This window comes from Numenius arquata, chromosome 3 (assembly GCF_964106895.1).
Source record: "Numenius arquata chromosome 3, bNumArq3.hap1.1, whole genome shotgun sequence".
NCBI classification, from domain to species: Eukaryota; Metazoa; Chordata; class Aves; order Charadriiformes; family Scolopacidae; genus Numenius; species Numenius arquata.
In genome coordinates, this window is record NC_133578.1 from 46,600,625 (window position 1) to 46,613,698 (window position 13,074).

General features: G+C 45.4%; 1 protein-coding gene across 3 annotated transcripts in view; it reads right to left on the reverse strand.

The window, feature by feature from the left end:
* LOC141463548 (solute carrier family 12 member 7-like) overlaps positions 1–2,474 on the reverse strand; it is a 66,555-nt gene extending 64,081 nt beyond the window's left edge. For 2 of the 3 annotated variants that reach the window (XM_074146026.1, XM_074146025.1), the window contains exon 1: positions 2,348–2,474. In XM_074146026.1, the coding sequence (XP_074002127.1) occupies positions 2,348–2,474 (127 nt within the window). Of the gene's footprint in view, positions 1–2,308 lie in introns of all 3 variants that reach the window. The other variant, XM_074146024.1, reaches the window with a different exon arrangement.
* Between the last annotated feature and the right edge of the window lie 10,600 nt (positions 2,475–13,074).

Genomic DNA, 13,074 nt, shown 5'->3' on the forward strand with positions numbered 1-13,074 from the left:
GGGGAAGCATATTTTTCTCTCTGGAGGAGTTTAGTTTTCTGCCAGTTTAGCACGTTGAACCAGCCCAGTGAAGCGTCCGATGAGCACCAAGGACAAGTACAGGAAAACAGAAGGGAACCCAGGGATGCGGAGAAGGGCAGGAAAGAAAATATTTACGCCCTAGCCTTTTTCTCACGGCAGCAGGCTTTTAGATGGATTTAACTACAACAGCATTTAACTGTACCTATATTTTATAATTCTCTAAATTTTTCAGAAGAACAAGTCAAGGAAAATTATTTGATTACACAGCATTAAGTTAATTTTATGCATTACAGGTTTACATACCACAACCATCCGTATAATACCTGAGGCAACACTAAGCATGCCGTTCACTTCCCAAACCTCTGTATCCGAGTACAGTATTTAATCTCTTAATGAAGTCAGAGCTCCCTGACTACATCTTGCTTACAAGTCAAGCCTTCCCTTTTCAGTGTTTTTCCTCTCTACTTCCTATTTCACAGGCACATTAACAGGAAAAGTCATAACTAAATTCATCTGCTCAAGTGACACAGATTCAGAAAATTTAAACATTTTGCAAATGTAACTGCTAGTCCACACAAATTCTATTTAATTGCATGAAGAATTATTCCTTTTCTTTTTTTTTTTTTTTTTCAGTCACATCCCTAAAAGTTAGAAATAAGCCAAATAAGCCACTAAGGGAGTGCCAGTTCCACTCTTTCCCTCACCCTCCCAAGATTTCCAAATGTTCCAAGCCTTCCAGATGCTATGCATGGCCTAATAACTCCTGCCTAACTATGCCTGTATTTATTTTCAGTATTTTGAGATGCCATCTGACCAAACACAACACTCCATGCCTTTCTGACTAGCTCTTCTACCATAAGGAAAACTACCCAAAGAGATTAATGCTGTACTGCTGTCATCCATCCAGTACAGCATACACTGTGGCAACAGGGGTTTTTTCCTATTTTGTTTTTTTCTATTTCATTTAGTTTGGGGAAAAAAAAAAAAAAAGTGGCAGTTATTAGCACACTTTCTCACTGCTTGAATATACCAAAAGAAACGCAACTACATGTAGCGTGTATCTTACAGGTAGGTAGGGGTTTGAGGGGGAAAGCTCTGGCTCTGGGAGAAAACCACTCAAGTTTGGCAGCTTAGTGTTTTACTGGATCATCTTCCTAAAGAATCTTTATGCAAAAAGAAATAAAAATAATGTAAATACATTTAAGTTTATCAAACATGTTTCCATCTCTTTACATTCACATCCCGCATCACGTGGTGTTAGCTTTATTTAGCTGTGATCTACACCACAAAAAGAAGACACCGTTATGAGGTGCCTTTTACAAAAGCCCATCTTCTCACCCGTGATCACCTAGCGGAAAAAAAAAACAAAACCCAATCCGTTAAGAACGGGTACTGATTGTAACACTGCGTCCAAAATCAGGAGCAAGACCCAACTAGCTCCCGGAGCGCTAGCGGTGACTCAAGCACCATACTTGGTACTGCCGCCGCAACACACTTCAGAAAGAGGAAGCATTAAGTAAGGGCTTCTGAGCCAAAGGAAGAAAGAGTTATTGCTACCCGAGCAGTGCCGTGTCATCCGAGTGATAAAAGCAACTTATTTCCCCACCACGGCTTGCAGACAGATACTCATCCCGCTGCCCTGACCGGACCCTCGCTCCTGATGCCCGAGCTTCACCTCGGGCTTCATTTGGCTCCTCCAGGCAGCTTCAGGGGAGAGGCCTAGCAGGAGGCAAGGCTCCTCACGTCCCGCCGCCAGGTACCAAACACCTGATTAACCCAAGACACGGTCGCTGGTGCAAAAGCACAGGGCTGGCCTGGAGCGAGCCGGTGCGGCTGTGCTCTTCCCCACAGCCTGGGTCAGCGCTCTCCTTCCTCTCTCTGGTGAGCTCCAGCAGGACTCGGCTTTCCAACAGGGCTCTTATATCTGCCTGGTGAACTACCAGCGGCACTGGTTACTCCAGCTCCTTCTTGCAAGCGAGAGGCAGCCCGACCGCCCCGGCCCGCGGGCGGCTCCGCTCCGCGGCACTTCCTCCTCTCGGCCGGCGGCGGTGCCTTGCGGAAACAAAGAGAGACGGGCGCCCCGCCACCCCGGGCGCCGGACTTTCGCCCTCTCCCGAAGGCGCTTCTCCACCTGGGCAGGTAGCCCCGGCGCCGCCCGCCGGGCGGGGGCGATGCGGCCCCTCCGCCGGCGACCGGAGCCCTGCAGGGGCGAGCCCGCCCGCTGCCGGCGGCGGCCCCGCTCCCCCACAGACAAAGCGCCGGCGGCGCCTTCGGGCGCTGCCCGCACCCCCGCATCCCCGCACCTCCCCGCTCCCCTCTCTCTCACCGGAGCGCCGGTCCCTCTCGTCGTCCTCTTCCTCTTCCTCCTTCTCCTGCCGCTGCCCATCCCGCTCCGCCGGTCCCCGCTCCTCGCCCTGCGCCTCCACCGGCACCACCGTGAAGCTGGTCGGCATGGCGCGGCCGGCCCCGGGACCCGCTGGCGCCTCCTCCCAGGGCAGGGAGCAGGGTGAGCCCGGCGCTGCCGCCTCCTCACGTGAGAGCCATTTCCTCACCCGGCGGGGGGCGGCCCCAGCCCCCGCCCCTTCGGCGCCCGAGTGACGGCGCTGCGGGGGGGGGAGGAGGGAAGGGAAGGGAAGGGAAGGGAAGGGAAGGGAAGGGAAGGGAAGGGAAGGGAAGGGAAGGGAAGGGAAGGGAAGGGAAGGGAAGGGAAGGGAAGGGAAGGGAAGGGAAGGGAAGGGAAGGGAAGGGAAGGGAAGGACAAGGACAAGGGCAGGGCAGGGGTGCTGTGACTAGCTGTGATTCACATACACGCAACTTCCCAGCTCGGGACCGAGACAGGTCGGGGGGAGGTTTTGCCCTCCACCGGCGGGGGAGAGGAGGGCCACGGGCAGGAAGAAGCCTCCGCCGTGAGTGGGGCTGGTGCCATTGGGAAAACAGCCCGGGAAGCGGTGCGCGGGTGTCTGAATGCATCAGAACCGCCCTGGGTTGTTTTATGGGGTTTCAGCTGTGGCTGTTGGGCACAAAAAAAATGCATCCTCTCGTTCTCAGACCTTGCCTCGCAGATATCCTTGCAGCAGTAGGACCACCAGTCTGCCTCTCCTCAGGTCCCAGCAGACAGAAACTGTCTTCCAAAGGAAACCAGAACCAGACTGTAAAGCCCTGATCTTCTAGGTCTCAAAAGGGATGGCAGCATCCAGATGGCAGGAGCTTTGCGGTTCAGCTGTTGGATGAGTGTACCTCGTATGAGTGTACCTGTTGGACTACCAGGAAATGTAGTGACAGGACAAGGGGTAACGGTTTTAAATTGGAAGAGGGGAGATTTAGATTAGATACCAGAAAGAAATTATTTCCTGTGAGGGTGGTGAGACACTGGAACAGGTTGCCCAGAGAAGCTGTGGATGCCCCATCCCTGGAGGGGTTCAAGGCCAGGCTGGATGGGGCTTTGAGCAACCTGGTCTGGTGGGACGTGTCCCTGCCCATGGCAGGGGGGTTGGAACTCGATGATCTTTAAGGTCCCTTCCAACCCAAACCATTCTGTGATTCTGTGAAATGAAGATGGTTCCCAGAAATCTGCTGTCCTACTCATCAGCCATGGGTTGCATGGGACAGCTGAAGGCCCTGTGATTCAGGTTGGAGTCAGCATGTAAGCTCTGACCAAAGTGAAGCAGATTCAATGAATCAGTGGATGGGCAGTGTACCAAATTAAATATTAATGATGTAGCACTAGTGATGAGCTGTACCTCTTGGTTACCTTAAACTTCCTTCCCAGAGAAGGTTGTATCATCTCCACTCCTAAAGTGGAGAAAACAAACTTGGAAGCCAGAAACCTTTTTCTTGTCTCCTGCTATTCTACCTTCACAGCAAAGTGCTAGAATAGAGCAGAAAGACTCTATTCATGTCAGGCTTTTGGAAGGGGACTCTGGCGGGTTTGTGGGTCCCGTACCTCAGTGGGATGGAAGGTGCCTACCTAACACTACAGTCTGTCCCACTGTGTAGAGGCCTTCAAAGAAGGGGGTGGGGAAAGTGATTCTGGCCATCAAAGGCGGCAGTGAAGTGGCAGATGTGGAGGTGGCAGGGCAGCAAGAAGAGAAGAGGGTGAGAGGAACGGTCACATGGGCTTCCAGTTCCATCCCCCATTCAAACCGTGGTGTAACTACGATAATGAGAATGGTGGCTGCATGAAAAAGGAATTTCTGTGTTGGGGGTATGTTTCTTCATCCTCCCCCTGCCTTTTCCCTAGCTCAAGAAAGTGACTGGAATGGTGTCTTTGCTAGTGATAGCAGATTTCCAATATGTTAATGATGTTACCTGTAGAGGCTACGTGGGATAACTGCTGGAGGTGACTTAGAAACTAAGGTTATATTCACATTTTAAGAAAAGGTACAGTGTTGAAGAAACTTCCAGGGTGGAGTGCAGCTGATATGAGTGGAATACTGTAGTTCCCTAGGCCACAGAACCTGCGACCTTGGAGTCAGCAGATTCTAAGGTGGGAAAAACCCAGCATGGAGAGTGGGGTGGTGTGAAGATACCGTAGCCAAACTCTGTGCATCAGTGCAGGGAATGGGAACTTATGGTATTATGAAGACTAATAAGCTGCATAGTTGTTACCATGAGCCAGCAGTTTCTTATTTTTTTGTAAAAGTCATGTCCTTAGGTTGAACTTTGCTCATTATAATGTCATTATAATACCAAAACACACCTCCATCCCAAAAGCTACCCGCCTCCAAGGTGCGACCAGCCCTCACTGAGTCTGCACTCTGATTTTCTGCTAGTCTATACCTTTAAACATGAAGCAAGGACATTTTACACCGATCATAACAAAGCTATCTATGACTTGAGTCACTCGAGCTCCACCTGAAAGGTAAAAAATAGTATAAAAATAGATTAAGAATGGAGGGATGTTAGGGAAGATACCATTGCAGACAAGTCAGGATGACACCATCACGAAGCATCGCTGACTTCTGGGACCAGTCGACGGGCTGAGCCTCTCTTCTCCCCGATAGGGACACATATTGGGTGAGATTCGAACACTTGGCTTATACTGAGTGCTTCACTGGGGAACAGAAATCTCTATATAGAGTTGTTTTATGCTGCTGTATTACTTGCACATGCTTTGCAGACAGTGTATTATCACCAGCAATCCAAAAGAATCTGGAATCTGTTGCCTCAATAAACTGCACTATTCGTTAATCTGGCCGTGAGAGCTCTCATTGAACGTGACCAAACTCCTTAAATCTGGCCATGCTAGTTCATTGAATGTGGTTAGACTGAAAATGCCCTGTGCTATCGTGCGTCTGTAATCACAGTAGTTCAACACATTGAACGTGACCGGACCTGGAGTGCTGAATTGGGCATCACTCGGAATCTAAGCCCAGCCGCCCCCAGCCCCTCTGGTATCCGAGGACAAGCTGGAATGCAAAGGAGTTTATTTTCTGCCAAACTCCTTTACCCTTTAATGCAACATGCATATTTTGGGGCACTTCTAATGTTAAAGCACATTTTGCCGTGGTACAGACTATTGTCAAAATTAATGGTATTAATGAACTAGATACAATGATAAATGAGAATAGTGAATATAATTTTAAAACATATACAAAAAATATCACTATTCCCTCTTCAAAACGAGGACTGAACAGCATGCAATGTGTATGGCATGGGATCACATAGGAGCATTGAGAAGAAAATTTTAAATAGTCATTTTTTAAGTACCATCCATCTGGTGCCTGTAGAAGTCTATTGAAAGAAACTAATGTGTGATGAAGATGGAAGCTATCATACCGCTTAAACAGAAGGTTGACTGGGGAGAGATTAGGACAGCAGCCTTCAATTTTACTTCAACCTGATACAAATTTTTTTGTCTGAAATAGCTAAGAGCCAAAGAAAGAGAAGCTTTGGACCAAACAACTTTTTAATGAACAGAGGCAGCACTTCCTCTTCCAACTCTCTTCTGTTTCCTCTGTGTCCTGGGTCCAGCAGGGACAGGGTTAATTCTCCCCAGGCTCTAGCAGGGACACAGGTATCCCATCCCTTGGGAGCTGTGCCGGGGGGGGGGGGGGGGGGGGGGGGGGGGGGGCAGCGGTCTCAACCCATGAGTTTTGCCTTTTCCTTCCGATTCTCCCCTCCAAAGGAGCAGCTGCAGCTGGTTCTTTGGTGCCCTCTGAGGCCAAACCAGGACACTCTGTTGTAACCATCTGATGAAAAATAGGTACAGCTCTGTGGAGCAAGGATGGTCAATTCATAGGGTGTTGTGGGTTGTCCCCCATTACGAACTATGATTTGTGAGCCCTTTAAAAGTTTTTGCACAATGAGGGCTTGGGACTGGGAAAATTAACAACTCACTTCTTACGTTGATTTACTGACATTTCCCTTCAAATAGCATGAGGTAAGTAGCATTGTGCTACATGCCAGGTTTAACAACAAACTGCTCTGATGGTACCCTTCTAGGAATGAGAAATAAAAAAAGGACAAAAGTAGAGTAAGGTTAAGACATTACATAAATCTGTGTCTAAAGAGCACAGTGCTGGATTCATAACATAAGTGTTTTCCTGAAAAAAAACCCCAAACCCAACAACAACAAAAAACCCCCAAACAAACCTTTCTGTTTGTGACAGAAAGTTCACTGAAAACACAGAGCCTGGACCATCGCCATCTTTTTGTTTGGCATGATAGAAATGCAGCAGATACATCAGCAATTCAACCAGATACGTGCAGGTGGACCTGTAGAAGGCAGTCTTCTTGTTAACAAAAATTGATTTGGGGCATGAATATTCTACTGAGTGCTCACCCCATCCTCCCTCCAAAAAAACAGAACACGTGAAGAGATGTGAAAGTATAATGAAGCTAGTTTACATATTGAGAATAGAAAAAGGATTAAACTAATGCTAACGATGAGTATGTTACGATTTAAAACAAGACATTTGCCTAAGAAAATTAATGATGTCACTAAGACACCAATACGTTATACACTTGTATTGTCTTTGATGTTACTGAGTTATTAGAAATAAATCACTATAAGTAATAAAAAAATACAGTTATTATCACAGGGAAAAAAAGCAAAATCAGAAATAGCAAAGAAGGAAAGAAAAATGCTTAATATATCCAGACCATAATCTATGAGACTGACAATAAAAATGTTACTTAAAATTACACATTTTCAAGTCATCAGGACTAATGCAGTCTGTGTACATGAAACAGAAATAAGCTAGTCAGTGACTTTTTGGACTCGGGAATGTTAAATTTTTAGATATCTTGAAAAACTAGGAAAATTCAAAACGAGTGGATGATTGTTCTTATCAATATCAAGTCATGAATACCTAAAAAGAGGAAAAAGAGTGACTCAGGAAAGTTGAGATAACCGGCTCAATGACAATTTTGTTTTGAGGAAAGATGATCGTGATATATAAATTCAGGGGAACAAGATGACGTGTCTGAACAGTTAAAGTTGTTCTAGTTTTACAGCCCACATGAAAGTAGCCAAGGCATTTGATTTGGTCCCAGCTGAAATTTGGTTGGAAATTTCTACGGAATTAACTCCATATACTTTCCATATATTTCAAAACTGCTTCCTGGCAGATCTCAAGGTGTTAGCAGAGGCAGAAAGACAATGAAGTGTAAGACAGGAAGCAAGGAAAATTAGGATTTGCTCTGATTCTTTTTTCATCAGCCATTTAGATTCTCTAGTTGTCTGTGGATGACAATTATTGCAATAATAAGTAACGGGGGGAAATGTTTGTAATCTGAATCAAACAGATAAAGGCATTCTAATGCAGCCATAAATACACCTGAGGATCAGGACTGTGGGAAGTGAACGTTTATTTGAAGCGTTGACTCCATACTGTAACCCAAGTTGAGAGTGACACCTTCCCAATCTGACCTTTGCCAGACCTTCCTGACTCTTCAAATAATTCTGTCTCATACTGTGAGGAAAATGCAAGCCAGGTACAGTGATTTTTATTTCCTGGGTACAAACAAGTGTTTCCTAGAGTCCCATGCCAAGTGGTACTGTTCTCAGACTTAAGTTTGTTGACTACTTGTCTCTCCTCGAGGAGAGGAGAGGGGCATCACAACCTGCCGTCACCTGATTCCGTACAGTCTGTTGTCACTGTCCTCTAGAACACAGTTCAGGTTAGCCCATCACAAGGGACTGGACTCATCGCTCTAACTTTGTGAGAGCCAGAGAGTTTCCTTCGCCCAAGTGCTCACACCCAGGGCATTTCCCCAGAGGTCCTGCAGTAGCTGTTCACATCTATGGTGATCCATTAAGACACACCTGAAGCAAAGTGCCAGATTGTGTGTCTATCTGGCATTCAGAGTACATAGAAATGGAAGCCCATGAAAACCTGATGACATTAGTCCTCACCAACAGAGTCAATGCAAGTAGTGAACTGGCGCTTTTTAGGCAGGCTAAACAAGACCACAGTGCTGTAATCACACTGTTCTGTGGATATGGAATATCCAGCAGCAGCTCCAGAAATCCTGTATGACTTCTCTGTTATGAAAGAAGTTGGCTACAGTTTTCCAGGGTCAGAGCACGCTGCTAGAAGAGCACATACTGGTATGAAAGCGGAGTGCTGCTGAAATATGGCATCTGGCAGCACGGTTGATTCCTCATTCTTTCTAAATAACAAAATCATTGATAGAGAACATTCTGGGACATCCTTTCCTGGAATGATTTAGGAAACTGTATCCACCACAGTATGAGCATATTACAATACTGTCACAAAAAAAATGGGTATGCATAATTATTGAACAGTATGTGCAAAAATAGTGGCAAATATTTTATAAAAGGCTCAGAACACAACTGGATTCAACAACTATTTCTCCATTCAGAATATATAAGAATTTTAGCTGACCGAAGGCTGGGGAAATGAGGGGTGTCACATACGGTTAAAATGCCAGCATACTTACTCAGTAACGATATGCTGGAGCATGTGCTGATATCAGAACATAGGTTTCTAACAGGACTGAGATTTGCTTTGTAATCCTGTAATGAGTCTGTTTGCATTAAATGAACACGCATCTCTTGATTCTATGTGCATTGTTAGCAGAGCGATGCTGTTGGCTCATGGGCAGGCTTTACATGACATAATTTTATCCTTCAGTAAACTCCTGTGGCTTCTGTAATAAGAGCAAAACTCAAGAGTTTATTGGTTTGATAAAGTTTTCCATGGCTGAGATTTGTAGAAATCCTCAGAATGAGATGGGCCACTTTATCCTATCATTAGTTTACATAGTGATAGTTTATGATGCTTTTTAGTCCGTGAGGCTGGGCAGACTCCTCAGGTGCTATGACAGAACACAGCATTTCTTCAATTTGTGTCTTCAGTTTACTGTATGAAAACCTGCATATTGTCTATTTTGTTGAAAAGATCAGATGAATAAGCAGCAAAGCAAAAAGATCATAGAATCATAGAATCATAGAATGGTTAGAGTTGGAAGGGACCTTAAAGATCATCGAGTTCCAACCCCCCTGCCATGGGCAGGGACACCTCCACCAGAGCAGGTTGCTCAAAGCCCCATCCAGCCTGGTCTTGAACCCCTCCAGCGATGGGGCATCCACAGCTTCCCTGGGCAACCTGTTCCAGTGTCTCACCACCCTCACAGGAAAGAATTTCTTTCAGGTATCTAATCTAAATCTCCCCTCTTCCAATTTAAAACCATTACCCCTTGCCCTGTCACTACACTTCCTGACAAAGAGTCCCTCTCCGGCTCTCCTGTAGCTCCCTTCAGATATTGGAAGGCTGCTATGAGGTCTCCCCGGAGCCTTCTCTTCTCCAGGCTGAACAACCCCAGCTCTCTCAGCCTGTCAATGTGTCAATCTGTCAGCCAGATGTGTGTTTACCTGGCTTAGCCAATGCAGTATTTTTCACATGGACCTCTCTGACACTGGAGCCTGGAATAGGGAGTCTGCCTTTCTAGACAGTAACTGAGACTGGTCAAGACAGAAAAGTTTTCAAAGTGGAAGACATAGCAGGCCCACAAGGAGAAGCCATTTGCTGAGAAACTCCCAAAAGATAAGGGGATCCGATTATCACAGGGAGCAGTACCATTGGTCAATGATTAGAAGTTATGGAAGAAATAGATGCAAAGAAACTACATGATGTGTTTTAACTCCAGGAATGCCATATAAAGTTTCTGAATTGTCCAACAGGATTGTTGAAAAGGTCACACGACGGAAATTTCTTTTGGGACTTCAGATTAATTTGTTCCAACCAGCAGAGCCGAAATTCCTCTATTTGGAGAGTGCTTATTCTAGCTTGGTATCCTCATTTATGAAGAAAGTTAGCAAAGGCAGCTATTGCTTCCATCCTTACTGATATCTACAACTTGCTGTCAGGACCCTGAGTGCACTAATAGGCCTTAATTGAACTGACCAGTCTTACCTGAGACATTTCTACCTGCACTCCCTCTGTCCCTGGGCTGAGGGGCTCCATTGAAGTTCAGGCCTGGGCCTTCTGTCCCTGTCTGGTCTATGCCAGAGGCATACTTGCCTCCAGTTCTATTGCAGCTATGCTTCACTGTAGGCTTTGTTGATCCAGAGCCTGGCTCGCTTGCCTCACTTGGGTACTGTGGAACCAGTTCCCAACTGGTGGAGCTCCTGCCCTTCTAGTCCTATCACCGTGCTTGGCTTCTCTCCTGAAGGGAGCAGACAGTCTTGACGGTTCCTTGATGTGTGTCTGGATGAGGCCCTAAGTAACTTGGTCTACCCTTGAAGTTTGCCTTTAGTGTAAGATTGGCTGCACTAAATGATCTCCAGAGGTCATTCACAAACCAGTTCGTTCTGATTCCACACAAATGCAACCACGAGCCCACATTAACGGGGCACAACAGAATTTGCTTTTTAACAGAACAGAAAAATTGAAGGGAACTAGAAAGCTTGGTATATTATCTGTTGCCTTCAACCTCTACATCTGCTCTCTCCTTTCTACTTTTGCCTCTCCTTGTCAGTATTTTGTGGTGTGCAGACATCATGAGACTTAGCTCCTGTGGTTTGCCATGCTATATAGGAAACACTAAAGGAATATTAATTGCAACAGGTCCTATCTTTTCTGGTGATAAAATAAAACGAGAGCCATCTCCCCTGATGAAAAAGGCCAAGCCTGTGTGACAGTGCACATAACAACACCGCTGTCTTAGAGCTCTACGACCTCCAATCTCTTTTGGTCCTTATTGCATTGTTCAATACCACTTGCAGAATTAACTTTCCAATCCTTTCTCTCTCTGTGCTTTCTTTAACAATACGTCACAGAATAAACACACTATCTCCTCAGCTTGTCTCATTGCATTTTTCATACTATTGTTTGTACTTCTATTTACTCTCTAGGTAGCTTTTCTTCTTAAGAGAAGCTAATGCATGCAGTGCATCTTGAAATTCTTTTATCTCTCTGCTACAACTCTGTGAAGCTGTTAATAGTTGTTGACTCATGCTCGGCTTGCATGGCTCAGTGGGTTAGGACATGGATGCCTCCTTGGACAGTTAAGCTCCTACAACCATTAATGTGCAACCGTATAATTTGTTGGTTTTGTTTGATTTTGTTTGATTTCAGAAATGAAAGGCACAAAACTATGGCTTTGCATCTTCTAGCTTGTTTGGCACACCACTTTCACATGTTTGCAAGCAGCTACAGATAGACCGTTTTGAGACAATGCCAAAATTCCTAATGGAAAGTAGGTCTTCTTTGGCCTCTGCGTTAAATATTGATCCATCCACAGAGGGCTTGTTCTTTCAAAAGACAGCAGTTCAATTCATTATAGCACTAGGGTGATTTTGCTCCTTGTCCACTTGATGTAGTGTTTCACGTATACCTTGAGAGGAGAGATTGTGGTGGGGAAAAGATGCCAAAACTGCAGAGATGCACCCTTAGAAGATGCATAGTAGATTTTTCTGTCTGCACAGTATGTGCCTGCTGGAGCTGGTTTTGAAATAAGCCAGTGGTGAAATAAACCACCCTTACTGGCAGAAAAACCCTGCAGTGCAAACCTCTCTGCAGGATGAAGGTAGGAACACCAACGTGTTTGCTTCCTACACTAGCATACCTTTCACACGCGCCCATTCCTCTCTGTCATTGCTAAACCACTGCGCTGGGGGAAGGAAAACTTCACTCATCGTGGAAGTATTTAAAGCAATTGTGCCTCATGAACTCATCCTCTGCCAAAATGAATAGCCTTTCTGCCCTCCCAATGGCATCTGCTAGCAGATGCAGTGATGCTGACTTGCATTAACGTTGCATGTTAATCATTGCCAAGCTTTAAATGAATTGTGAAACAAGTTTCATAATGCCAACTAAGTGAGGAGAACATAGAAACATATTAGAAAAAATGTAAAGAATTCTTAAAGAGCAATACCTTGTCAAATGAGCGGCAGGTACAAACATTAAGTTAATACAATAGAAGTTAATAGTACCTTTGCTTTAACACTACTTGGTTTTAACTGTGTTTTATTATTCTGCTGACAGAGTACTTGGCAGAAAAAAACCCCTACATAATCCAATTGCACCGCTTTTCTTCTGAAGGGAAACTATGCTCAACTCAATGCTGGGAGTCCCTTCTGTCCAGTGGGAACCCCTCTTCACGGAGCAGCAGCACTGTCTGATGTGCACTCCCTCAGAAGAGTGAGTTTCCTGCCGGACAGTGCTGTGCTTTCAATAGAACGGGCAGGGAGTAGCTACTTGCTTCCTCATTAAGGATATTCTTTTAAGGGAATAGCACAGTTGAATCCCCTCAGGCAAGAAATGTTTAGAATCTACCTGGAGGAGAACCCCAAATAACAGGTTATTACGCTAAAAGTAGGTCTTTCTCTTCCTGTTTTTAATTAACTAACTTTTGACTGTTACACGCTATATTCAATACAGCTGCTGGATGAGACCCCTCAGAGGACATGGGCAAAATTAGGTGTTTCTCTTCTTTGTCTGAATGGCAGTGAATCTATGCAAACAGGCTGATTTGATTCTTCATATGTGAAGGTGCTCAAATACCAGCGTTAAGGAATTTTTTCAAATTGAAAATCAGATGTTGATTGAATCAAGCAAAGCACTTCTCGCGTTAGCGGGGAAG